A 25835-nucleotide genomic window follows, 5' to 3' on the forward strand; every position below is an offset into this window, starting at 1 on the left:
CCTCTGATAAGCTATTATCATAGGGAATATGTTTTTTGCCTAGAATGGAGAGCAAACATGCTCTCATACACTACACAGTTCAAAACCATAGTTTGGTTTTTAGAGTAGCTATGTCCTTCACTGTGGGAGAAACCAGAAGTTAACAAAATTACTGGAAATACTACAAATACTCATCTCCCCTTTCTTTTCTGCCAGGCTATGTCAGTCTTCTGTCCCTGGTTACTGTGCTCTCCTTAAGAGAAAGTTAGAGTTTTTTCTAGGAAGGGAGTGCACATAGAGAGATATCTGTCACAGCTCCTTTCAAAAGGAAGGATGCACACTACTTGTTCCTCCATCCAAGAGGCCTCCTACACCTATTTTCAAAGTCTCAGCAGCGAACTGAAAACCTCGTAGCTGCCTCATGCAGATTTGAACAAGTTGCAGCTTCCTGGACAACCCAAACATAATATTCTCTTGGGACATATGCTACACCACTGTCCCAATAGATGGCCTTTCCCACTGCATGGAAAAAGCGTTATGGGAGGAGGTGCTGCAGTCATTCAAGCTCATCTTGTTCTGTGTCTTCAGTTCTGAAGTGTGCCCTTTCTGTACTGTGTCTACCAACGTAATCTGGGCTTGGAGCAAGCATTGTGAAGTTATCTGTAAGCATAAAACCATCACTTGTGGGTTTGGGGCTAAAATACCCATTGATCACATAAACTTTTCATTTGCCACTCTGGGGACTGTGGGTACACGGCACCCAAAGGGTGTGAAATGGCACCAGTGATTTCCACCCACAGAGAACTGGCAGCTCGTCCGTGGTCACTAACAGTCCCCTTGGAGGAAAGCTTTTGTGGAAAAGTGTTATATGGAGTTTGCATTACTTTCAGACCACAACCTGCCAAAAGTATCCTATAACTAATTAGTACACACTTGGATACCGTACCAAAGTCTTTTGTCTCTTTTCACTTTTGTCTCTCTTGTCCCTTTTCACTTACTCAAGTGAAAAGCTGAGCATAAAAAAAATCAGTGCTGAAAGGAAAAAATATTACAAAAGAGATATTCCCAAATGTTGAAGAAATTTTCCACAGCAAATGTAGCTAAATGTCTCACAGATAAGAGATAAATTGGAATAAACAGCTGTCAGTGTTAAATAAATATCCTGGATAATGTGCAGGACAGAAATAACTACAGCATCGTCAAACTTCTTTCTTCACTTTATTTAGCTGTTCTTGCATATAGCTCCCAATCTTTCCACTGCTCCAGTTAGTGAAGCATTTATTTTTGAGTCAGCTGCATTTCTTAAGACAGTAACAACGAAAGGCATTTCCTGAGAAGCTGCAAGGATGAGCAGCAAGAAAGAACAACAGCTAAGAAAATATGGGACCCTTGTAGTGCTTTTTATATTCCACGTTCAGATTTTTGGTTTTGATGTTGACAATCGACCTACAACAGATGTCTGCTCAACACACACAATTTTACCTGGACCAAAAGGTGAGGAATTATCAGGTTGCTAATGCGGAGACCAGTACTGACAAAGGCTGATTTTTTAAAAATTAGAGACATGGAGGGTTTGTGGCATGGGCTGGGCAGGAAAGATGTGAATTATTGTGGACTGTACAAACATCTAGGAAAGTGGAACTGTAATGGGGGGAAATGATGAAGCAAAGATAGTTAAATTTGCTTTTCTTCAGTTTCAGGAACAGTGTCACATATTTTCATATAAGTTAGAGGTGTCCTTTTGCATCTTTCTCCAGCCATGTAAATCTTCTCTTAACTTTTTGAGTTCATCACGCAACTAGTACAGCTGCAAACTGAGGAACTTGTCTAAAAGTAGAACCTATTGTGAACTGCTAATTGTCTGCTTTGCACTTACAGACAGAGATATGCAATATTTAAAATGACCGAACCGTCTTTATTCCCAAATGTTTACTTGTAAACACATCTCTGCTGCACTCATCAGACCTGATCCAGTAGCTCTTGTTGAATTAAACAGGACCTTAGCTACAGATTTCAAGAACTGGATCAGCCCGGGCATATACAGGTCTTTTATTTTCAAAACACTTTGAAAATACGAGAAATCAAATTTTCTGCCTTAACTAGGTTTTTCTGTAACACAATTAATGTTGTTGGAATTGCCTGGAGGGTATCTTAGCAAAAAATTCAGGTTCGTGACATACAAATCTATCTTGTACTAACAGATCTAAAATATATATTCCACACCATGGCTATTGCAGTTCAAACTATTGCTTTCTTTTCAGTAATTCATTGTATTTTTCTATGGGCTACAGACTGAGAGAAAAAAAAAGTACAACTGATGTAAATTTAAAGCAGAAAAAAGATTATCAAATCAAGAGCACTGCTATAGACTCATTTGTTTTTATGATGGATTATTCAAATGCATGTTGCTTAAAGGACCATTTTTAATCAGCAAGTTAATTTCTTTATGATTACAATCCAAGCTTAAACTTTTGCTGCCACAGCATAAATGCAGAGAGATTTAATGATCCCCAAGGGAGCTAGTGGGAGTTGGTTTATTTAGTATCTAAATAATGGCAGGCTGGAGAACAAAGTTTGACAGGACTGTGTTTAACAAGTCACAAGGCTAATGAGGTGGTCTCATGAAAACACAGAGTAGTTGGAACTCCGGCTGGTTTCTGTGGTCTAGCTTGTATAGGGAGCATTTGAAGGTTAGGTATTATGGTTCTTTGTAAGTGTGGTACTGAGAAAGTCAGAATTTAGTCATTAGCAGTCCTACTGCCTCCTGGCTGACACCAAGACACAAGATGAGACAAGTAACGTATTGGCATAGCCCGCACTACCACTTTAGATTACTATGCCCAAGATCCATGACTGATAGAAGGAATATCAAATAAATCACCTCCAAATTACTGGCTCTCATCCACTGCAGGTCATTAAATACTATTTTGCAGACTATGTGATATAATTCTGTAGATTAATTTCAGTTCCTACCAGAGCTGAGCTCATCCAGGACAGTTACAAGCAGCTCTCAGTGGTAGTTTTAACTACCAGTCATCTGGGCAACTGAAGACCAAGCAGGCTGAGTGTATTAACTATCCTATTACTCCTCAGGCACCCCTTGTAGTCAAGTATGAAACATGCTGACCTAATATGGCAGAAGAAAGTCTGTCCTGCTGCCAGTTTTCCTCTATTCATCTTATGTCTATGAACTCAGAGCACATGATCCAAGCTTATGACCACAGCCACAGGCAGCAGTTTGCTGCTTAAACTCTAACCTCAGTAGTGCACAAGCCTCTGAGTTTTGCTGCTGTAGGTTTTATTTCCTGTGCTACATTTGTTGTGTCCCTTTGTCCACTGTTCTCACAAAAATGGGGTTTGACCCACCTGGCACAAGTTTCACCCCCTCACCTCCCTCTGCTCAGCATCCCAGCTATGGTAAAACATAGTGGTGCTCCCACAAGACAGAGGTGCTGAGGTCACTCAGTATATTGGCCAGCTTCTTCTACCACCACAGACCAGATTCCCGTTGTGACAACTTCCTCCTTCCATGAAAACATGGAAGTGTCTAATGGTCCAAAGCAACCAGAATTCAAAGGAATTAAAAGATATTCAGTAGTTGTTAAAACTTCCTACACTGTTCCACCTCACCTATCCCAGTGCAAGGTACAAATTGTCCTGTAGGTTAGACCCAGTCTGTGTGCTATGAGTGGGATGGCTCCTGGTTCTATGCAACAGCAATACTGCCATTTCCATCACACAGCCCAGAGAAGAGTAGAAAGCTGAGGGAGAAGTGAGTTTGTTTGAAGAGGCTCAGAATTTATAATCCTTTATTGCTTGCACTGTTGGGGGCTGCATTTCTCACTTCATCATCTAGGCATTCACAGTTGCTACAGGAGCAAGCTCCCAACCTCTCCACATGCTCACCCTGAAAACTACCTGTTTAAGAAGGGTCATTAGTGTTGTGAAATTAGGCCACTTTGTCCACATGTAAGCCACATGTAACTCATCCAAGTTACTTTGTGCAAGGCATATTCTTCCCCTTCAAAAATATACTATTTGGTATGCTCATAACTGAGATGTCCCAAGAGTAGTATGACATGAGTGACGGGATGTAAAAAAAAAAGGGTAATTCCAGGTTAATTATCAGGAAAGCCTTCAAACCACTTATGACACTCGCACCAGCTCCCACAAAGCATGAGGCAAAACGAGAGGCCATCGTGTATAACACTGAGCTAGAAAATACTCTCGAAGACTGCAGTCTCCCAGCAACAAAAGGAATGTACTAATGTCCTGTCAGCCTTTGCACTTTGTATAGCAATGACAGAAGTGGGTCCGAGTTAAACTGCTCAGTGTGACAAACCATCAGGGGTTTCAGCCTGACCTCTGGTGGTTCACGCGATGATCACCAGGCGCCTGCAGTCCACGCCATCCATCTGCTGCTTTCCATCATTGGTGCAAGAAAATTAAAACTGAAGTCTGTTTGCAAAGAATTATGCAAAGAAATTTGCTAAATTGGCACTCCCTAAAAATAGGAAATTAAAAAAAAAAAAAAAGAAGAAGAAGAGACAGGCAAAGGCTGGCAATTTTCTCCCAGTTTCCTTTTCTAGGCAACTCTCAGATTTCTTCTCAAAAAGAGGGGATTATTTTCAATGAAAATAGCCCCACTGCAATGGCTGTCTAGTGCTGTCTTTCTGAAAATGCTTTTGAGATACACAACAATCTGGCTTACATGGCAGTGTGAGGCATTTTCTAGGGTTCTTATTGAAATACCCAAGGAACAAAACAAACAAACAAAAAGTACAGATTTTCAGTGTTTCTAACTAGTGATTTTTGGTGTTTGATCTGAATCTGAGGTGTTAGGAACACCTTGCTCCTAGCTGGGTTGTTGTGGCACAGGAACTGGGCTGAAAATTTACACTAGGTAATGCTGATCCACAGCTGAGCAACTGGGGCAATAAAGGCCAAGTTCTGTACTTCAATCACTTCTTGGGTCCAAAGAGAACAAGATCAAGCACAAACAAAACCATGAATTTTCCAGGGTAGCCAGATGTTTGGCCTAGCAAAACTAGTCACGGCCCTATTGCTTGCTTTCTACCCTTCCAAGCTTGGAAGCAGGCTGGCTGTTCCTGCTGCTGAGAAAGGATCTGGGACTGTGGGGAGGCAACAACTAACACAGTTAGAGCAATGGCACCAGTTGTTGGTCCATGCCCTGGCAGCATCAGGAAAACCAGGCTCTGCTCCCCTGGGCTCTGTCCTTTCTTCCAGCTTGCTCTTGCCTAGAGACTGCAAGCTCAGTTCTGTCTAACCAGCAAAGGAAACAGACAAGATGAGATTTGACCTGTTCTGAGTAAATCAATAAGCAAGAACATGAGGGTAAAAATAAGCAGAGAACCCAAAGCTTTGACTCCTAAACTCCCATTAAAAACATGAGCAGGGGGAGAAGATGACTGGGGTGGGGGCTGGCTCTGTGGAAGCTCATTTCACATGGATTCATGGGAGCTCAGCACTTCAGAAGGCTGGCTCTAGATCTTGCTGTCTGTCCCAGGTCCCAGCTCATTTCCTTTGAAATCCAGACACAGAAACTTTGAAGGTCTTGAATCAGATCCAGGTTGAGAAACTGAAATGAGATGAAATCTGAAGAGTACTGGGAGTTTTCCATAGCAATTTAGATGTTTCCTTATCATTATTTCTGACAAGAGATGCTTATAAACTCTTTGACATTGGCTGTTGCCTCAAAATAGCATTTACTGTGGTCTCCAGTATAGCTGTCCATCTCTCAACTTTAATTGTGCTTATGCAATTTCACTCCTGGAAAATCTCAAACTCTCTCAGAAACCAGATATACTCTTATGCACATTTCCTTCCGAAAATATAAAATGCTTTACCACATCCTATAAGCCGTTCAAAACTATAGCTAAACTTCCCTCTTAGTGCCTCAAGTTTGATCTGAAGAGCCCTTTAATTTCAACACATAATTCTTTTCTTCATGGCTTTTAAAATTCCTCATTTTAGTGTACATTAAATTTCTGACATTTATCAGCCTGAGCTACAAAGGATGTATGTGGGGGCTTAAATACATAAATTCAAAAGATAGTGGGTCTGTATTTCTTACCAATGGCAGTCTGATTCCTCCCCGAAGCCAAAATAATTCATGAGTCTCTGAGACCATGCCAGAATGGCAGGAAAAAAGGCTGGGAAAATTAAATTAAGCAGATCAGGTAAAAGGAGAATCAGGGATAATTTAAATTATTTCTGTGTTATTAAAGAAATAATGTATGTTCCACTCATGCACAAAAGCCCCCAGTTTCAAATAATATAAGTCAGCAGAGGTTCACTGAGCCTCCTGAAGGCTTAGGTATGACTCATGCAATGCAATAGGAGTGGAGGGTATTCCTACTGAAGTCAATGGATATTTACAAGTAGAAAAGCAAGCAGAGAATTCAGTTTTTCTTGAAGATTCTATTTCACAAGGGAAGAGATTCTGCTGTCTAGTTTGGATCTGGGTGAAAAAAGACAACACGTCTAAAAATGGAGGAATATGTGGGAGCCCTGTATGTTCCTGCAGGACACCTGGGAGAGTGGCCATGGGTGCAGTTTCCCACTGCACTCAACTTTCAGGCTTTCTACCAAAAAGGGAGGCCAAACATTATCTCCTTCTTACACTTTGACCACGTGGCCCCACCTTCACCTTGTGCTGGGTCAGCTATTTACTCACCATACTTTTCACTGGGCTGATTCAGCTCACTCACTGTATTTGCCTTACCGGTATTCCTCTGTTAAGGGAGTTGAATTCCTTCAACACAGGGTCAAAAGAGTGCTCAACATCAGGCAGAGGGGAGGGAGGTGTGCAGGACAGTGCTGGGAGCTGAAGTGAGGAGGAAGGACAGGGAAGATGACATCATGTCAGATAGGCAGATGACATCAAGAAATCCTGTCCTCACTAGACATGTATAGTGTGAAAGCAAGAATGCACACTGCTATGGAAATTTGCTAAGGATCTAAAAGACGCTGAAAGTGAAATTAGAGGAAATCTTGAGTCTCTCCACTGACGTAACTGTGACGCGCTCATACATTGGAAATACAAACTGGGACGTGTTTGCTTATTTTTTAAGGTCTGTGACTCCCTCTGGTGACAAACTCTTTCAGGAGCTATTGCGCATGCGAAAGTGCTGCAAAGGTTCTCCCTGCTCAGGGTCAGTCGGTACCCCAGGCTGCAGAGCTAATCCTGTGGCTATCTGCAAGGTTCTTCCAGAAGGGCAAGGCGCTCAGTTGTTCCTGCAGGGTTCTCAAGGCTTCAGAATTATGCACATCTCCTTATCCCTTTAGTTTAACACCCAAGACAGGCAGAAATCACCTCCACTCTTCACACTCTCTCTCTGGAGATGGGGGAGGTCTGTCCCTCTGGTGCCTCTGGTGGGACTAAGAGCATGAAACGTTGCTCAGCAGAACTGTGTCACACATAGTCAGACGGTAAAACCACATAACAAATTCCATACAAAACCTTTGTGATGGGACATTGGCTATGCCCAGCAATGCTAAACGTATGCAAGGCAAGCTGTGCAAAGCACCCATGTGGTATACTAATCGAGTTAACCATCCTTCCCCCCTCATAGCAGATTAGTCATGGCCCAGGGCTTCTCAAGGACTTTTTGACTGGTAGTGGGCTTTTTTTCATTTCAGAGTATCTGATGTAGGAGGACAACTGCGCTGTAGCCCAGCATAAGTGGTGTTTCATTTGGAAGGGTGGGCATGCCCTGGAGTGTGGAGGAAGATATAGCTGCCAAAGGGAGGATGAGAGAGCATTAACATTTCTGTAGTGGTTTTGCTCAGAAGACAGGAACTGGAGCTGACCTGAGGCCGTGGCTTGCCAGCACACCTAAGTGTCCCTGCATGGACCCAGGGAGTCTGAGTAGAGCTCCAAGAGAACAGGCTATGTGCTGAGAGAGATAGACATGCATAAGCCCAGATAGGAGTCTCCTCCTGGTGTTAGCCCTTAGGCAGCCTGCAGATGTGCTCTCACCCTGATGCAGGGCTGCCTCTGTTGATAAACGCGGGTTCTGTAACCTCCGGGAATCACAGCCTGGTTCTCCAAAAAACAGGGTCAGCCCTTGATCACAAGATTTGGAGAGTCATTAGATATATGTGAACAATATATATGAACCAGAAAACATCCTCAGTTCATGAATACAAACGAAATAAATTGCCTACAAAAGATTCAGCAGGGAAATCTAAGTCACTTGAAGGTCAGTAAAATCTTACTACTTAAATTCTCACCAAATGTAACCTCTCAACACTGTGTTCTTTAGTGAAAGTCCTAAAAAGACTGAGCCCCTTCCAACTGTCTAAAAATCCTGCTGGTGATTAGACCTTTAGCATTTTCCTGAACTTGTTTATAGGAGAAAGAAGGTCTGTTGTTCCCTCTCAATTATAATTAAAATTTTCTAATGGTTGCAAAAATCACTTTCTATTTATGGCTTCTGCTTTTCTTTTGTCTTGCACAGTCCCAAGATGGAAGAGTCGAGTAATGTACTGCTTCAGGTGTTCATTTCAGTAATCTGGTATTTTAAATCTGTAACACAGAAGAAACAAATCAACTTGAGGGAATACTAACAAGGTTGAGAAATGGTCTTACTTCAGTTACTGATTTCAAGTGCTTCTTCACCCATGCTTCAAATGCCAATGCAGTGCATTATCTGACATCCCTGCAACCACAGTTTTAAAGTGACAATCTGCTAATTAGATTAAAATTTAACCAGACACTGCCACGAGTGTAAAGCAGCACAAAGGAGAGGTGATACTCTAGGTATAGATTACAAGCATATGAGGTCAAGGGTCAGAAAAATCACATTGCACAAAGCACAGTAGTACAGAATTCAAAAATCCAGCCCAGAGTACTAGCAGGACAGATTTTTTTTTTTCTGGATAATCAAAAAACAAAAAAAAAAAAGGGGGCTAATACAATGGGATGGCTTGTCCACGTGAAGCCCCAGAGGAAAGGGAGGAATAGTTATTATAAATTAGAAAGGAAGTCAACTCAACCTCTGCCCAGAACAGTCAGCCCCTCCTACTTGGTTGCAAATCATAGCGAGACCACAAGAGGGGAGCACAACACAAGAGTTCAAGTTTCGTGCCAAAATTTGAGATCACTGCACACAACACCAGCTAAAGGAGGACACAAAACATTTTAAAACCATATTAGCAAGCACTGGACTTAATCCAGTCTTAAATTAACAATTAGATGGTACCACTAACTAATAATGGTTTGTGTCTACCCTTGTTTTGTAATGGCCTACCTACTCTCAGATACATGGGGAGAAAAGCAAGATTACTCTCCTTTACAGACAAATTATTTTTCTTCCCATTTTTCTGGATAGGGAAACTAATACAGAATGTGGTAGGCTGCTTTATGCCAAGGTGATAGATATTACTTCCCTCTCCCTTAGGCTTTTGGATGGTTTAAGCAAAAATTTAGACTATACAAGGTATAAACAATAAAAGTTGAGGCCCTTCCATAACCTCTCAAAATCTCAGAACAAACTTTCCAAAATCTATCATTCCTTTCACCTGTTGGCTCTCAGTCTGATGGTCCATACAGGACAACCTTCATCTGTAGCAGTCCCATGTGTGAAAAGCTTACTCCAGTGTCTCTCAGAAAAAGTCACTCTAGCTTTCAATGGCTTGAAATGTTGAAACTGAGATAGGAATAAAACATCTTTGGAAAGGAATCACAGCTTCTCTGCTTTTATATTGGCTTTCTTTTTTGGGTTCTATTTCTAGGATTAACTGTCTAAGCAAGGTTTCTTTAAAAAGAAAAAAAAATGAAAAGGCATCTTGCACAGAGGTCTTTCTTCTGCAGCAAACAAGAGTCCTTCTGGAGATTTTAACCCCACAGAGCAGCCTGCAGGCCACAGGGAATGTAACTAACCAGCCTGAAAGATGATGAGGACTGCCAGGGTGACAAGCAATGGTTTGAAAGGTCAGCAGGAATTGGTTTGCTCTAAAGAAACTCCAAAGAAACAAAGCTTCTATACCAGACCCAGAATTACAACCTATCTTACATAAAGCAATTAATTGCACAGGGAAAGGTTGGACCTGAAAAGCCTCCCACAATTCTCTCTTGTCAGAGAACATAGTCCATTTGTTAAATATCCCCATATTGTATTTATAGTCAAGATTCATCCAGCTTTTCCAGCCTTTGAATCATGCCCTGCTTCCTTTCTATTATCACACAATTTCCCCCCTGTATGGGTTTCATGACCATATTGGCTCTTAACCTCCTCCCAGAATTTCATTTCACAAGCTCTTTGTCAGACTCTGGGAACCTTTTCTGAATTTCTGAGCTACTGAGAAGTGACTTTTACACTTTTCTCAAGGGTTTCATAGATGGATTTGGAAAGGACAATATCTTGTCCACTGAAGTCAACAACAAAATTAAACTGTACATTCTCTAGCTCTGCTGTTTGATGACCAGTAGAATCATAGAATGGCTTGGGTTGAAAGGGACCTTAAAGATGATCTAGTTCCAATCACTGCTGTAGGCAAGGACACCTTTTACTAGGCCAGGTTGCTCGGAGCTCCAACCCGGACTTAAACACTGCCAGGTATGGAGCATCTACAGCTTCTCTGGGAAACCTGATCCAGTGCCTCACCACACTCACAGTACAGAATTTCTTCCTCATACCTACTCTAAACCTACTCTCCTTCAGTTTAAATTCATTTCCCCTTGTCCTGTCACTACATGCTCTTGTAAATAGTCTCCTCCATCTTTCTTCCTTCAGGTACTGGCAGGCAGCAATTAGGTCACTCAGAGCCTTCTCTTTCTCTGGCTGAACAAACAAAATTCTCTCAACATTTCCTCGTAGGAGAGGTGCTCCATCCCTCTGATTATCTTGGTGGCCCTCCTCTGACTTGATCCACAGGTCCATGTCCTTCTTGTGCTGGGGACCCCAGAGCTGGAGGCAGTACCCAAGGTGGGGTCTCACCAGAGCAAAGTAGAGGGGCACAATCACATCCCTCACCCTGCTGGTCATGCTGCCTTGGATGCACCCCAGGACACAGTTGGCTTTCTGGGCTGCAAGTGCACATTGCCAGCTCATATCCAGCCTCTCATTGACCAGCACCCCCAAGTCCTTCTCAGCAGGATTGGAAGCCAGTAAAAGCAGGCTGATCCTTCCATCAGCTTCAGGCTCAGACCCACAGCTTCAGCTGGATATTTAAAGAGCTTGGCTTTTGGAAATATATACTAAGTTTTTCAGTATTTTTAAGACCCAGTGAAAATAGAGATGTTTAAAATTTCTATTGCTGCCTGCTTATAGCCTTTTCTCTTCCTATTTTGTCCTGTGGCAGCTGGTGTTAAAAACAAAGTGCCTGAGTAAGCCAGCCCACACATACATCATGTTTCCTCCTTGTCTAGCCCTCTAGAAACTGCTTCCTCCCTCCAACACAGACTGAAGTTCAGCCCTTTATCTTTCTCAGCTTGGACCACTGACCTGGCATCCTGATCAACAGACTGAATCTGCTCTCCACAAAAAAGTCCCAACATTGAAGGGTTTTTTGGCATAAAGGGACAGACTCAGCTCGGTCCATGCAACTGGCATGGAAAGGTGCCAGACATCTAAAATTACATTTTATATGCTGCAACTAATATGCAGCACTTCTCATCTGGCACCACTCCACAGAACAGCCTCATGGCACACTACCTATGACTACAGAAGTAGAGGAAGATAAATAAGGAATGAGTGGGCAGTATTTCTCAGGAAAAAAAATGAGACCAATGTAATGATCAGTCTTAAAGCAACCACGGGAAGGTAGTTTCTCCTCACCACATAAAAAAACCACTGAGCTCTTTGCCACAGGATATTTATTATAAGGGACAAAAGTATACATGGATTTAAAAGGCTATTTGGTGGAGGGAAGAATCACTAGTTCATAAGAGGTCTGGATGCAGTGTTTGGCTCAGGTGAGCCTTTAAACCACTGCTTGTGAGAGTCTGGAAATGGCTGCCTGGGTCATAGTCACCCTCAGTAGACACAGTTCCCTAAACACCTCCTGTCAGGGCTTGGAGGCACCATCCTCAGTGAGACAGGTTATTGGTCTTGTCACATACTGCTGTTCTGTCCTCATTTCTCATTTTGCTGACATCCAGGCAGACTTCCCTCCCCTGGTTCTCCATACACTGAACTGCAGCCTCTTCTTCCCTTACGGGCTGCAGGCACAGACACAACTGGCTGCCAGTAACAGGTGAGATCCTGGCTGAGCCAAGAGACTGTGGCACTGCTTCCCACTGCATGGCAAGGCTTACTGCCAACAAGGGTAGGGAACAGGGGGAGAGGCTTGGAAGACTGCCTGTATTCAGTGCTGCTGTTTGGTGCAGGTGAGTTGTGTCCCCTGCCTGCACCTCCTGGGAGAGGGCAGGGGGGAAAACCGAGAGTTTTCTCGGGAGTTTTCTTGGGATTTGGCTCAAAACTAAGAAGTAAAAAATAAGAAAATCAACTTTAGTTGTGCCTCAAATTTCCTGCATAGTGCAAAGAAACATTGCATGCTACCTATGGAAGGAGATAACATTTCTTTCCAACTAATTGCTGCCTTGCACCTTTGGACTGTAAGCTGCACAGTGAGAGACTGTCTGTTACAACAGTAAAAATGTTTGTATGGTACTACACAGGAACCTGTGTAAGAGGGTCTTGATCTCATTTGGAGAAATCTCTGCACTACTGTAATAAATGCAATGATTTTGCCTCTTACAGATACCCTGTGTGTGATTTTTCAAAATAAAGCATTGGAGTAACTGCAAAACAAATTTGTTATATCAACATACAAATGTTATCTGTCAAAAACTGAAGGCAAGAATTCTGCCATATTAAGTGCCAAGGTCTATGTTAAGAAATATTTCAACATATTTACATTCCTCCCATTTTGAAAGCATCTGCATATCTTGAACACAGAGTCACTAGGAAGAGAATCACTAGGAACAATTAATAAACACCTACTGCCTCCCCTGGTAGTATGTCTGTGTGTTCACAAGTTTCCCAACAGAGAAAGATTGGCTTATTTATCTGTTTTACAGCTAATAAGGCTTAACGTGTGGGAGTAGAAATTGGTGTTGTTGAATTCCCATGTTGTAACAGCCTCTCAGAAAGGGAAAGTTAATAGCTTTTCCTAATGATGGTCAGATTCATCATCTCTTCTCTGGAAATTTATCCCATGGCTACTGTGCCTTCAGTGTGAAATAGAAAGAAATTAATAGGAAAAAAACCCTGTGAACTTTACTTTCTGAGCATGTATAGTTGTACTTACTGCACTGAGAGAAATGTACCATGTTGTTTTATTTTCTGTTTTTTTGGAAGGGGATGAAGGTGAAAAAGGAGACAGAGGAGAAGCAGGCAAACAAGGAAAGGTTGGACCAAAAGGACCAAAAGGTATTTATAACATTTTGTTGGTTATTACTGATATATGAATATCATTATGTACAACTGTAATGGTGCATATGATTGCTGATGTTTAATGCTTTTCATTCCTGTTGAACCAGTGGATTTCACAATCCTGTCAAACATTAATCAGAGAACCTAACAATACTAAGAGAGCTTGGAGCAATTCCTACCGATACTTAAGACAACCATATATGGCTGTTATGAGTGTGATTCAGAAGACCCACATCATATGTATAATCAGAAAGATTACTGATCCTTACTCAAATGATTCTTTAGTTGAAACTGAATTTTGAAAGTTATTTCCTAGTAATACATCAGGATGCTCAATAATATTGGGTCTCAGTTGTCTGTATTCTGCAGAAGAGCAAACAAAGCCATTGAAAACAGAAGTTCCTCTAATCAAGCAGCATCTGAGCTGAGAACAAAGAGTCACAGATGTTTCAGAACTTGGCTCAATTAAACATATTCCATATCCACAGTGTGACCTGTGGAGGGCATTTGGAGGCACCAAATGTGATGGTGTCAGCCTTGTTTGCATTCTGCAATTCAAAACCTTAATTTATCTTTAGAGTTTGATGATAATGTGTATCCATGGTCTTTCTTCCTTGATAGTGGTGTAAGACTAATTGGGAAAGTTTTTACTTTTACAGAACCTTTAAAATCACCCTGTTATTATTGCTATAATAAAAAACTTTTTCCATTTTAAATGCATTCTTATGATTTTGATTCTTACCTTAAAATGAACATCAGGTAAGATACAAGGGAGTCAGCTAACCAACCATTTACAAAGCATCTTACTGATGTTAAATTCAGTGTGCAAGCTGAGATTCCCTAGATTGGCCTGTCATCATTAGACAGCTATTTTAGAACTTGAACTACTAATCAATTAAAAACTACATCCGTTATTTTGGTGCTCTGAAGACAGGGAAAGCACATACAGCAAAACTAGCTCTTGCAATTCTGCTTCGAGAAGGATTCCCAGCAAAGCTGCAAGGACTTTACCTCAAGAAAGAAGGGAAGACTTTTGTCTGAGGTGGAGAAAAATGAAAACAAATAAAGCTGCTCTCAGCCTGGTTTGACTGTGAAGTAAGATCAATATTTGAATATTCACTAGCAGTTTTAGTTTGCATTTTCTGTAAGAAAATATGATATTTCTGGGCATTGAACAGGCAGTTCTATTAAGGTGCCTTGCAACGTCCCACTGTCGTATCCTACAGCAGCAGACATCTGTGCTGTACTCCTCCAAACATCCTCAGGGCTGCGCTCATTCTGACTTTGCCACACATGCAGACTAGCCACACTCAGGAAAAATAGCAGCAGTAGATACCTAAACAGTGCCTTGGAAAAGAAATTACAGAAACCATCCATACTCATTTCCTTTTCATTTCTTCTCTTAGGAAACGAAGGACCAGTGGGGGATGCTGGTGACCAGGGAATGCTTGGGAAAATTGGCCCAATTGGTGGCAAGGGTAAGCTCTGGTCTGGGAGTTTTCTTGTTTTTTTTCCCTTAAGGTAAAAATGTGTTTTGTGAGAGTTCCAGAGATGGAGTAATATCAGATAATGGCTGTGACCAATGCTCTCCAAATAAAGTTATGCATAAAAATCGGTGATGAGAGCTAATGGAGATATTCTTGTTTTATTCCCCATGTGCGCTACATCTGTCTTATTTGGATAAAACAATTTGGTTTATGAGTTAAAAAACCAACTCTTTTCGATGGATCTAGTTGAAGGTGTCTTGGCTCATTGCAGGAGGGTTGGACTAGATGATCTCTAAAGGTCCTCTCCAACCCAAATTATTCCACAATTCTACGGTAAAAGAGGAAAGGAAAAATCTAGCCCTTGTGAGGCAAATCCTCTGCATGTTCTAAAAAAGAAAGACAAATTTATGTCTCTCATTTGGACACAAAGGCCTAAGTTAATGTTCTGCTGCTGTTCAGGATGCCACACCTGGTCACCTGCACTGTTCTGGGTCACATGTGCACAGGACAGCTTGGTAAGGAAGGGATTTAGGAGTTTTAAGAAGATACTCATGTAAGCAGGGACAACAACTACTTGCAAATCAAGGTAGACTCCAAGTCTGCCTGGACAATAATTTCATGAAATTATGCTCTATTTATCTTAAGAAGAACCTCGGGCATTTCTTTCTGGTATTTCTAAAGAGTTACTTAAGAAGGAATATCAATTCTGCCACAAGGAGACCTGCCTTGAAAGCTGATCAGGAACTCCACCATCCCCAGGGGAACTCTGTGGTCTCTAACCAATGCATCAAGCCAGGTATGCTGGTGAATGGGAACAATCTCTCCAGGGAGCTTCTCAAACCAGTGTTTTCAGTAGGCCTTTGGTGGCCTCTAGCCAGCGTCAGTATCAGAGAAGAAAAGAATTTTGTCTGAGGGACTAATTTTAAATGAAGTATCTCACAAATTGCTTTTCTTTATCTGAAAATAAACCAATGATCTGAGCCTTTAAACCAAGCTCTCTCAATCTGAATGCACAATTTTCCTCTTACAGTTTTTCTCATTTTCTTTATTTGCAGAAGCAAAGGTCATTAAGTCACTGTTTAAATCTACAATTAAACATTTTAGTTTTTAATGAAGTAACTGAAATTCCAGCTTGCAAGTATGCATGTCAAGCAATGCTAATTAAAATGACAGCCAACATGTAAATTCTCTTAAAAAACACAACCATATAAAGTAAAAAGTTCATCAAAACATGGCTATCAATAAAGCAGAGCAAGCAGTATTTTTTCACTTCTAAAGGTTTAATTCACAAAAGAAGAGCTGACATGAATTCCAGATAAAGTCCAGCTGCTCCTGATCCAAATTACAGCTGAGATCTTTTAAAAAGCTAGTCACCTCCACTTATATACTAGCAGAGCATTGTAAATCATTTTTATGATTTACAAAAGAGGAAAGCAGTTGGATGAAAATAATTCACATTTCCATAAACTGCAACTGAAATTAAATGCTGCTCCTTACTGACCTCCCTCTGTGCAGGTGCAGGTGCCAACTGCTGCCCACACACACAATCTGTGGCACACATGAATCCAGTGGCTTAGTGCACATGAGCCTTGTCTGGTGCCTCAGCCCATCATGGAGCTACTAAACCCAGGGAAGGGCTCTGTCCTGTAGCCCGTGAGAGAACCCAGATCTCACCTCTCCAAGATTTCTGGAGTGCTTTCAGCCTCTCAGGATCGTTTTGCAGTTTATATTTACAGTAAGTAGTACCAGGAACCAGCAGAACACAAGATGCCTGTGTTATCAGCAAGTTAGCTATTAAAGGGTTCTCATTTCCATACACCAGAATTAATCATGGTTTGTTTAACTTGGCATGTCTTCCAGCACAGTACATCAGAGCTTCCTATCAGAAGCACGCTGTTAATATACTATTAAACAAGTTTTCGAATACACTCCCCTGACATGTGCACTGTCTGAGATCTGAGAATATATTCTCCTCTTTATTCAGGTGACAAAGGAGCCAAAGGCTTATCAGGGGTTCCTGGAAAAAAAGGAAAAGCAGGTATGCTATGCATCCTTCTCTGCAGAATGGTCAAGTCTGCTGGATTTTTGATTTCAGGACTGGTTTGCCTGGAGTTTCGGGAAATTTTGAGGTCCACGGGAAAACATGAGAATAAACAGGAGGAGACTGAAAATGTTTTGTTGAGCAAAATGAAGACTAGGATAGGACATGACTGATGCCTACAAATACACCAACATACACAAAATAAGAAGAGTCACCCAAATTAATGGGCAATGTTTGTTATCACAAAAACTAACACATAGACAGGACAGCAGTTTACATTTATACTGGATTCTAGAAGAAAGTTACTAACATAGTTCACTAACATACCCACACTGATATGGGTCAAAAGAAGATGGCAAACTCTTCTATCCACATTTTTAAAAGCAGGGATTCTTAAGCCAGTTAGCAAGCGATTATACAGAGCCAAAATATTTAGCGCTTTGATCAGCAGAAGTACAGCCAGTGGGTCAAGGTGAGACTGGCTGTCCACACGTAAAGCCTGGGTCTTCAGAAGCTTTGGAAGTGGGCTATGGGTGACTCTCCATGCACACACACAAATGCTTCTAAACAGATAAATCCTCTACCCTTTGTATTGCATTAGGCACGGTCTGTGACTGTGGAAGATACCGCAGATTTGTTGGACAACTGAATATAAATGTTGCTCGTCTTAATACATCCATCAAGTTTGTAAAGAATGGTAAGGATCTTTATGTATTTGATGGGTTTTAATTGGCTTCAATAGCAGTTATCATTGCTATTCTTCTACCATTGCTTCTCTATGGTAGAAGCCACAGATGACCCAGAGACAGGGTCCTGCTGTGCCAGGCACTCTAAAAACCTACAAAAGAGAGACAGTCTTATACCTATAAGAATGTAAGGACCAGATGACTAAAGGCAAAAACAATAAAGAATTATCTACAGCACAACAGAATGAATAATGAAAAGCACAAGGTACAGCTTGCTAATCACCTCTGCACTGTCAGTCTGCTTAGGTTCAGTGTCCAGTCAGGCAATGTAAGGAAAAAGTTTGTGTCAATGTACTCCAAAGAGGCAGGAAAAGCAATAGGAACCTCTTGATCTTTCTTCTGCCCAAGAAGGCTGCAAACATTGTATTCCTAGTGCTCCCTTCAGTGGAAGCATCATTTTTCTGTAACAGGGAGCCAACGCTCAAAGATATGGGTTATAAGAAGCCACATTTGCAGGCAGTGCTGTCAGGTGGACAGTGCAAACTGCCCCACTGAAAGGAAAGCAGAGAGTTTCCTGGCATATCAGAGATTTTGAGACAGCTCCACCACTGCTTCCAGGACTAGGGCTGCATCAGTAAATTAAATGCATTTAAGACTGTTCTCTGTCACTGCAGGCATCCAGCACAAAACTCATCTGTATTATAAATCCCACAAAACTGAATGACATATTATCAAGGAGTATCTCTCTACTAACTCCTAAACTGTGCGTGGGATAACTCCTGAATTGTTTGGGAGAGTGTTAAATGTCCCAGGCCAAACACTGCTCAGGACCATGCCAGCAATCCATCAGCAGAGACTACCAACTTCCAGCTGCCCAGGCACGCTCCTTGTCACTGCTTAATTCACGAGGTTATACACTGGTTGAGAGGTCTGCCTTTTAAAGCTGCTGAGCAGCCACAATTTTCTTCCTGGTCAATGCCACATAGTGCTACAGAAGCTCTGAGTATCAGGCTGTATTTAAAATGTCTTATTTTAGCAGTCACATTCATTTTCCTCTTTATGGAAAGGGCCTGAAAAGCTATCTATATTCCTATGTTTCTATCCCTGGGCACTCTTTCACAATTTATATTCAAACACGTACAATGGAGGTGATTCAGAGTTAGACATTGCTATTTGACCATTTAGCATGCCTTAATTTGGCTAGTATTAGATATCTATGAAGTAAAACTTATGTGTCACAGGAGACACACCAACCAGGACTGAATAGTTCTTGTCCTAATGTGTGCAAGGTGCTTGTCAGTCCCATTAGTTGCATCACTCTCTGATCATGTCTTCATTGTTCATCACAAATTCAGTGCTGGGAATACTTTTCCTCTTTCCCTTTTATCAATTCTAATCTAAAAATCATCTTGCTGTCATGTTGGAATAGAAGCACCTTCAGCACCTGTTGACATGCCATTAAGCAATTTTTCTTCTCCTTTAAAGTAATAGCAGGTATCAGGGAGACAGATGAGAAATTCTATTACATCGTGAAAGAAGAGAAGAATTACAGAGAAGCCTTGATCCACTGCAGGGACAGAGGAGGAACACTGGCCATGCCTAAAGATGAGGCAACCAATGCCCTGATTGCCGACTACATCTCCAGCAGTGGTCTCTTCCGAGCCTTCATTGGGCTGAATGACATGGAAAAAGAAGGACAGTTTGTGTATGCAGACAACAGCCCACTGCAGAACTACAGTAACTGGAAGCAAGGGGAGCCTCATGACCCAGCTGGCCATGAGGACTGTGTGGAAATGCTCAGCACAGGAGAGTGGAACGACTCTGAGTGCCAAGTCACCATCTACTTTGTATGTGAATTCCTCAAGAAGAGGAAATAAAGGTGCCAGAGAATGTGCCTGGCACCTGCTGTGTATACAATAACCCATCCTCATTCATCTGCTGTAGAGAGAGCAAACCAGGGATAGCAAACTAGGGATAGGACCGAATCCAGCCTTCATGTCACCGGGTTAAGCAAGAGTAGCTAAGGTTTAGTCATCAGTGACGATAAAGTCAGCAAAGATTTGCAGAGGGCATCCAGCCAGTTGTGAATTTTTGTTCCATTTATACATGCATTTTAGGGTGGGCATTTCTTTGTGTAATTTAGGGGTAAATTTAGAGCATGTAGAGGTGAATATAATTTCACCAATGCCAGAAATAGTAAGCTCATTGGTATATTAATCAGTGATGTGATTTGCAAAGTCCACAAAGTGGAAAAAAAGTGAAAGAGTATGATTTTCACTAATCTCTGACCTGTGCAGGAAGTCCCAGCAACTTCCCTGGTGACTTCAGAGCTGGGAGAAGAGATTTACAGCTTCTCTTGAAAAAATCCTTCTTTTGTTAGAATCATAGAGTAATCTGAGTTGGAAGGGATCTCTGGAGGTAATCTGGTTGAATCATCCATGAAAAACATGGCCAACTTCAAACTTAGAAGTTGGAATATTCCCTTAATTTGGCTGTGCAATTATATTGCCTGATATGCATTTATCTGGACTTCTGCGAAGCCTTTGACATGGATGCCCACAACATCCTTCTCTTTAAATTGGAGTGAGATGGATTCTCTGGGTGGACTATTAAATGAATAAAGAATTGGTTGGACTGTGACATCTAGATGTCAATGGTTGATGGTTTGAGTCCTGATGGTCATCAATGACAAATGTTGTGTGTGTCCCTCAGGAGTCCATTTTGGAACCAGTGTTATTTCATAGCTTCATTAATCACATGGACAAAAGGATTGAGTGCACCCTCAGCAAATCTGCAGATGACACTGAGCTGAGTGGTACAGTTGACAGACCTGACGGATAGGGTGCCATCCAGAAGGACCTGGACAAGCTCAAGAAGTGGGCCCATTGGAATCTTATGAGGTTTAACAAGACCAGGTGCAAGATGCTGCACTTGGGTCAGGGCAACCCCTGGTATTAAAAACAGGCTGGGGATGAACAGACTGAGAGCAGCTCTGCTGAGAAGGACTTGGGGGTGCTGATGGATGAGAGGCTGGACATGAGCAAGCAAGGTGCACTCACAGCCCAGAAAGCCAATTATGTCCTGGGCTGCACCCAAAGCAGCGTGGGCAGCAGGGCAAGGGAGAGGATTCTGCCCCACTATCCCACTCCTATGAGACCCCACCTGCAGTGCTGCATCCAGCTCTAGAGTCCCCAGCACAAGAGGGACATAGACCTGTTGGAGTGAGTCCAGAGGAGGGGCCACCAAGATGATCAGAGGGATGGAGCACCTCTCCTGTGAGGAAAGGTTGAGAAAATTGGGTTTGTTCAGCCTGAAAAAGAGAAGGTTATGGGTGACCTAATTGTGGCCTTCTAGTACCTGAAATGGGAGCCTACAAGACAGTTGGAGAAAGACTTTTTGCAAGGGCATGAAGTGACAGGATAAGGGGAAATGAGTTTAAACTGAAGGAGAGTAGGTTTATATTAGATATCAGGAAGAAATTCTGTGTGATATCAGGAAGAACCACTGTGAGAGTGGTGAGGCACCAGATCAGATTGCCAGAGAAGTTGTGGATGCCTCATCCCTGGAAGTATTCAAGGCCAGGTTGTATGGAGCTCTGAGCAATTTGGTCTAGTGAAAGGTGTCCCTGCCTATGGCATGGGGGTTGGAACAAAATCTTTAAGGTCACTTCCAACCCAAGCCATCCTATGATTTTACAAAGGAGGGGTCTTGCTTATTTCTGCTTCCAACTCTATCTTTTATCAGGCTGGTCTGAGTTGTGAGGAATTAATGGTACTTCTGCATACAAGCCTGCACAGCTCGTAGGAAACCTGAGAATAGGTGGAGAAGTTCTAGTCTCTGAAGTCTCCCAAAATCTATGAAAGACAAAGAAAAATAAATCTAGTACAAAGAGAACTGCACAAAGGAAGCAAAACCATTCCTGTAGGCTGTAAACAGCCCCATGTAGTATAAGCTATACCTTGTGCATTGCTGGTTTAACAAGAGATTCTAGAAACATATTAACTCCCTAACTCAGAAGGCAGTGACATGTGATGTCTAATGCTAAAATCACCCATGCCTTTGCAACACAGGGCACAGCTATGCAACAGGCTTTATCCCCCAAGAATTCAGGTGTTGTTGGGCAACTTAGTCATGCACTTCAGAGGGACTCCCCAAAAATGATAAGCAGTGAACATGAAGGCTCTGCCGTCCGTGCCTGGCTGCTCACATCCGTGCATCAGAATGCCCACAATGGATCACAGCTTCATGTCTTTGAGAATATTAACAGACCTTTTTTCTTCAGATACAGCAACCACTTTGCCTTCAGAAGTGAGCCTGTTCTTAATCATGGTTCACGTTTCCTCACAGCAGGAGATGTCAAGAGACATCTCAGGGCCATTGCCATGAAATTTTCCTTTCCCACTTGACACTAAAAATTAAGGAATGATATCTGGAAGCTAAGGAGAATGCTAGACATTAAGCACCATACAGCGACGTACCCTGCAGGTCACTCTGAGCACCAGCTGCACACAGTCCTCCTCTGAGTGTATGAAGAGGTGGACATGTCATCAGCTGGTAATGCAGAGGATCAGCTCCAAGTCTCCTACTACTTTACACAGCACTGCAAAGGCAAACAGACAGTAGCCAAATTTCCTCAACCTCACCCTCAACAGAAAAATCCTCCAAACCATTTAGCTGGTCGTTAGTTTGACTCCAGGTTCAGCTCTGAGCAATGACCAATGCAGAAAGATCCCAGAAGTGGTTCTGTGACTCAGAACCACTCCTGTAGTCCACTTTCTCTGACACTTGTTCCTCCAGTGAACCTGTTACCAGCAGTAAAATATCTGTGTTGCTACACGCCATCCAGAAAACTATTCAGATCCATGAATGAAGGGGTGGGACCACATTTGTTTTCATTGCTCCCCTACTGTGCCATGAGAGTATTTGGGCAAACAGGTTCACTTACCGCAACACAACTCAACATGAATTGTTCTTTCTCTGGGAATTGATATTCCCCAAAATTAAGCAGCATTACACTTTTTAGGATCTATACTAATAAACTCATTAAGCTAAACATTTTTGGTTTAGAATCATTCATGGGTAATGATAGAGTTAATGACTAATTCGAGGCCAAGTTTCTTGACTAAAAGTAATACCTTTTAGAAGTTCAAGGCCAGGGCTGCTGGCCTCACTCACAGCAGATCAGTTCCTACCAGTCATGCAGAAGTGTCACAGTAACATCCCTGTGAGTAGGCCCAATCATTTCTCTTCATCTCATCTTCTGACCCAAAAAGCCACCAAAACATGCTTGCCAAACTGGGGCCATATTTTGAAACCCTCTAGCCATACTGAGACCACTGAGTGACAAAATTTAGAGACGTCCTTAATGCTACAACCATCAGGAACTGGATATTTTCCTGTTCTTTAGGAGGAAACTCAGAGTTAATAGAAGGTGAGGAGCATTACTTTGCTGCAGGATCAAGTTCTGCCTCATATTAGACCAGGTACACTCCTACACATTCAAAATTGGGGAATACATGTCTAAATTGAAACTCTAGGGGTTTTTCAGGTGACCATGAGTTATGAGTAATCCTGAAGCATGCTCCACATACAGGAAGGAGTGACTGTCACAACCTCTGGCTGCATGGCTGAGGGAAGCGAGTGAGGACCTTGTGTCAGGTTTGTACAATGGAAAGGCTGGAACTGCCCTCATCCTCTCCTACCACACCAGCTCCATCCTTTCTTAAACAGAAAAAAAATAAACAAAACCAATCCTTTTACACACTATGTAGTAATGTAACCCTGGGCAAGGCTAGGCCAGTTAAAACAAGCAGGTTTGAGGTTGCAGTTCCTTTGCTGACTACAGAAGAGGGGCACAGCAGATGTTAACCCAGCCAGGCATAAGTGTGATCAGGTGCTTGTGCAACCCATTCCTGCAGCACTAGGTCCCAGTTAATAAATTCTGCCAAGAAGCCTAACCCACAGGCCATGCCAAATAAATAAAGCTATCCCATAGAGGAAAATTGGCAGGCAGGTGCATGCAGCCCTGCACCATGCCATGCAGACACTGGCTTGAGCCTTCACTAACTGAAATACTACAGCTGTGTTTTGCAGAAAAAAATATTCTTGTTATAATTAAGAATATGGGATATATCAAAGGTTTCATTGCTAGCCAATGGAAATTCACCGTGGTAGGTAAAGTATCTTAGGTTTCTGTACTAGGTGGATGGAGCCAGGAACACAGGAAATGGTGTCTGACTATTCACTATTTATGGTCTGTTAGTGCTTGACACTAAACCATTTTACCCAATCCCAGTATTATTTTTCACATGTTTTTCTTTTCATCATTGCCAGGCTGAACATTTCTTGTTTCAATTTATACCTGCTGTTTCTTGTTCTCCCACCAGTTACCACTGTGAAAAGCTTGGCTTTTTCTTCTTGAAAACTCCCTCATAGGTCCTGGCAGGCTGCTACCAGGTCCACCTGAAGCCACTTCTTCAGACTGAATAAATCCAGTTCCTTTAGCTCTCTATCACATGGCTCTGACTCTAACCATCTTGGGGGGCCTCAGCAGAACTCGGCTCCAAGTTTTCAACGCCTTTTCTGGAGGGGCTCAAAAGGACACAGTGTCTAGATGTGGTCTAACAGGTGCTGAGCAGGAGCATAATCCCTTCTCACAAGTTCCTGGCTGTGCTCCCTCTAGCACAGTCCAGATGCTGTTACCATCTTTGCTGCCAGGGCACTTTGATGCATGAGCAGCGTGCTCTCTGCCAGGACTCCCCAGAGCCTTTGCAGTAAAGCCAGTCAGCCCCAGCATGTATTGATGCAAGGGCTCAGCATTCCCAGGTGACAGAAACTTTCATTTGTCCTTGCTGAATTTCATAAGGTTCCTCTTGGCCCATTCCTCCAGCCTGCCTAGGTTCCTCTGTACAGTAGCACTGCCCACAGCATATTCACTATTCCCTCCAATTTGGTGGCATCTGCAAATCTGAGGAAAGTGGACTTCATCACCTCCTCAAGGTAACTGGTGAAGATGTTAAAAAGGATCTTTCTAGCATCTAGATCCCTGTGGTACTCTACTAGGAAACCAGGTAAATGTTCTCTGGGTAGAGAACAACTCATTTAACCATCCTCTTTTGAACCGAATCATCCACAGACCACAAAATCCTAACTCAGATGTAAGAATATGTTGGAGACAATGTCAAAAGCCTTGCTAAATTTGAGGTAATGACATCCACTTCTCTCCCCTCATCCATAAATCCAGTCATAGAATCATAAATACAATCAGGTGGTCAGGCATGATTTACCCTTGGTAGATCTATGGTGATTGTTTCCAATCACTTCTCTCCCCTTATCCATAAATCCAGTCATAGAATCATAAATACAATCAGGTGGTCAGGCATGATTTACCCTTGGTAGATCTATGGTGATTGTTTCCAATCTTCATATGCCCAGAAATGTGCTTCAAGAGGACCCATTCCTTAAAGTTCCAAGGGGACCGAGGTGATGTTGATCAGTTTACAGTTCCCCAGATTGTCTTTGGCCTTTTTGAAGAAGGGTGCAACATTTATCTATTTGCAGTTATTAAGAACCTTCTATTACCTCCATTACTCTTCTGATTTGATAGAGTGACTCTGCAGAGACATCTAATCAGTTTTTTTGGCACCTTGGACCACTCCATGGTCCATGTGCTCCCATGGAGTTTTCTTGTCAAACTCTCTCAAGTAATCCCTGGTTAAACACTTTAAGTTCTCTTTGGACCCTTTCCCTAAGCACAGAGGAATGGGATATTTTGGTGGTAAGGATGGCAAATAAACTTCAGAACATCTCCATTCTATCCATGTCTGCTGTCACTGCATCCCCTCCTCCATTCAGCAATAGTTCCATTGCTAATACAGCAGTGGAAGCTCTTCTTGCTCTGCTTCCCATGTAAGTCTCAACTGCATTTAGGCTTTGGAGCCCCTGAGGCTACCCCTACAAACTCAGGCAATGTTTCTAAATTATTCCATTGTAGCCTGTCCTTGCTTCCATCCCCTCTACACTCCCTTTTTGTATTGGATCTCCACCAAGCTCCATGTTTAGCCACTCCAATCTCCTGACACATTTGCTTGTGGATATACAGTGAATACAAGACAGCTGCTTAAGATCTTGCTACATCATAGGAGGAATACTTCAGCACACTTCCTGCTCTTTCTCAGTCAACCAGGAATTTATGATCGTCTATATTCTGAAGACTGTCACTTGACTCAGTGCAAGCATT

At 42.3% G+C, this 25835-nt stretch overlaps 1 protein-coding gene across 1 annotated transcript; it reads left to right on the forward strand.

The window, feature by feature from the left end:
* Nucleotides 1-856: 856 nt before the first annotated feature.
* Nucleotides 857-24910, forward strand: COLEC10 (collectin subfamily member 10). The gene is made up of 6 exons (XM_051778510.1): nucleotides 857-1473; nucleotides 13308-13379; nucleotides 14789-14860; nucleotides 16854-16907; nucleotides 17512-17607; nucleotides 19082-24910. Exons 1-6 carry the CDS (start codon nucleotides 1326-1328, stop codon nucleotides 19471-19473), a joined length of 834 nt encoding a protein of 277 aa, XP_051634470.1. The 5' UTR covers nucleotides 857-1325; the 3' UTR covers nucleotides 19474-24910.
* Nucleotides 24911-25835: the final 925 nt, after the last annotated feature.

The sequence above is a fragment of the Manacus candei genome, unplaced genomic scaffold, assembly GCF_025592945.1.
Source record: "Manacus candei isolate 608988 ecotype Guabito, Panama unplaced genomic scaffold, ASM2559294v1 h1tg000013l, whole genome shotgun sequence".
NCBI lineage: Eukaryota > Metazoa > Chordata > Aves > Passeriformes > Pipridae > Manacus > Manacus candei.

Bases quoted from the DNA above. Each gene is read 5' to 3' on its own strand.
- COLEC10 (XM_051778510.1), top strand. From the start codon at position 1,326: ATGAGCAGCAAGAAAGAACAACAGCTAAGAAAATATGGGACCCTTGTA. The intron at 16,908-17,511 runs GTATGCTATGCA...GTATTGCATTAG, and splicing joins TGGAAAAAAAGGAAAAGCAG to GCACGGTCTGTGACTGTGGA. The intron at 17,608-19,081 runs GTAAGGATCTTT...TCTCCTTTAAAG, and splicing joins CATCAAGTTTGTAAAGAATG to TAATAGCAGGTATCAGGGAG.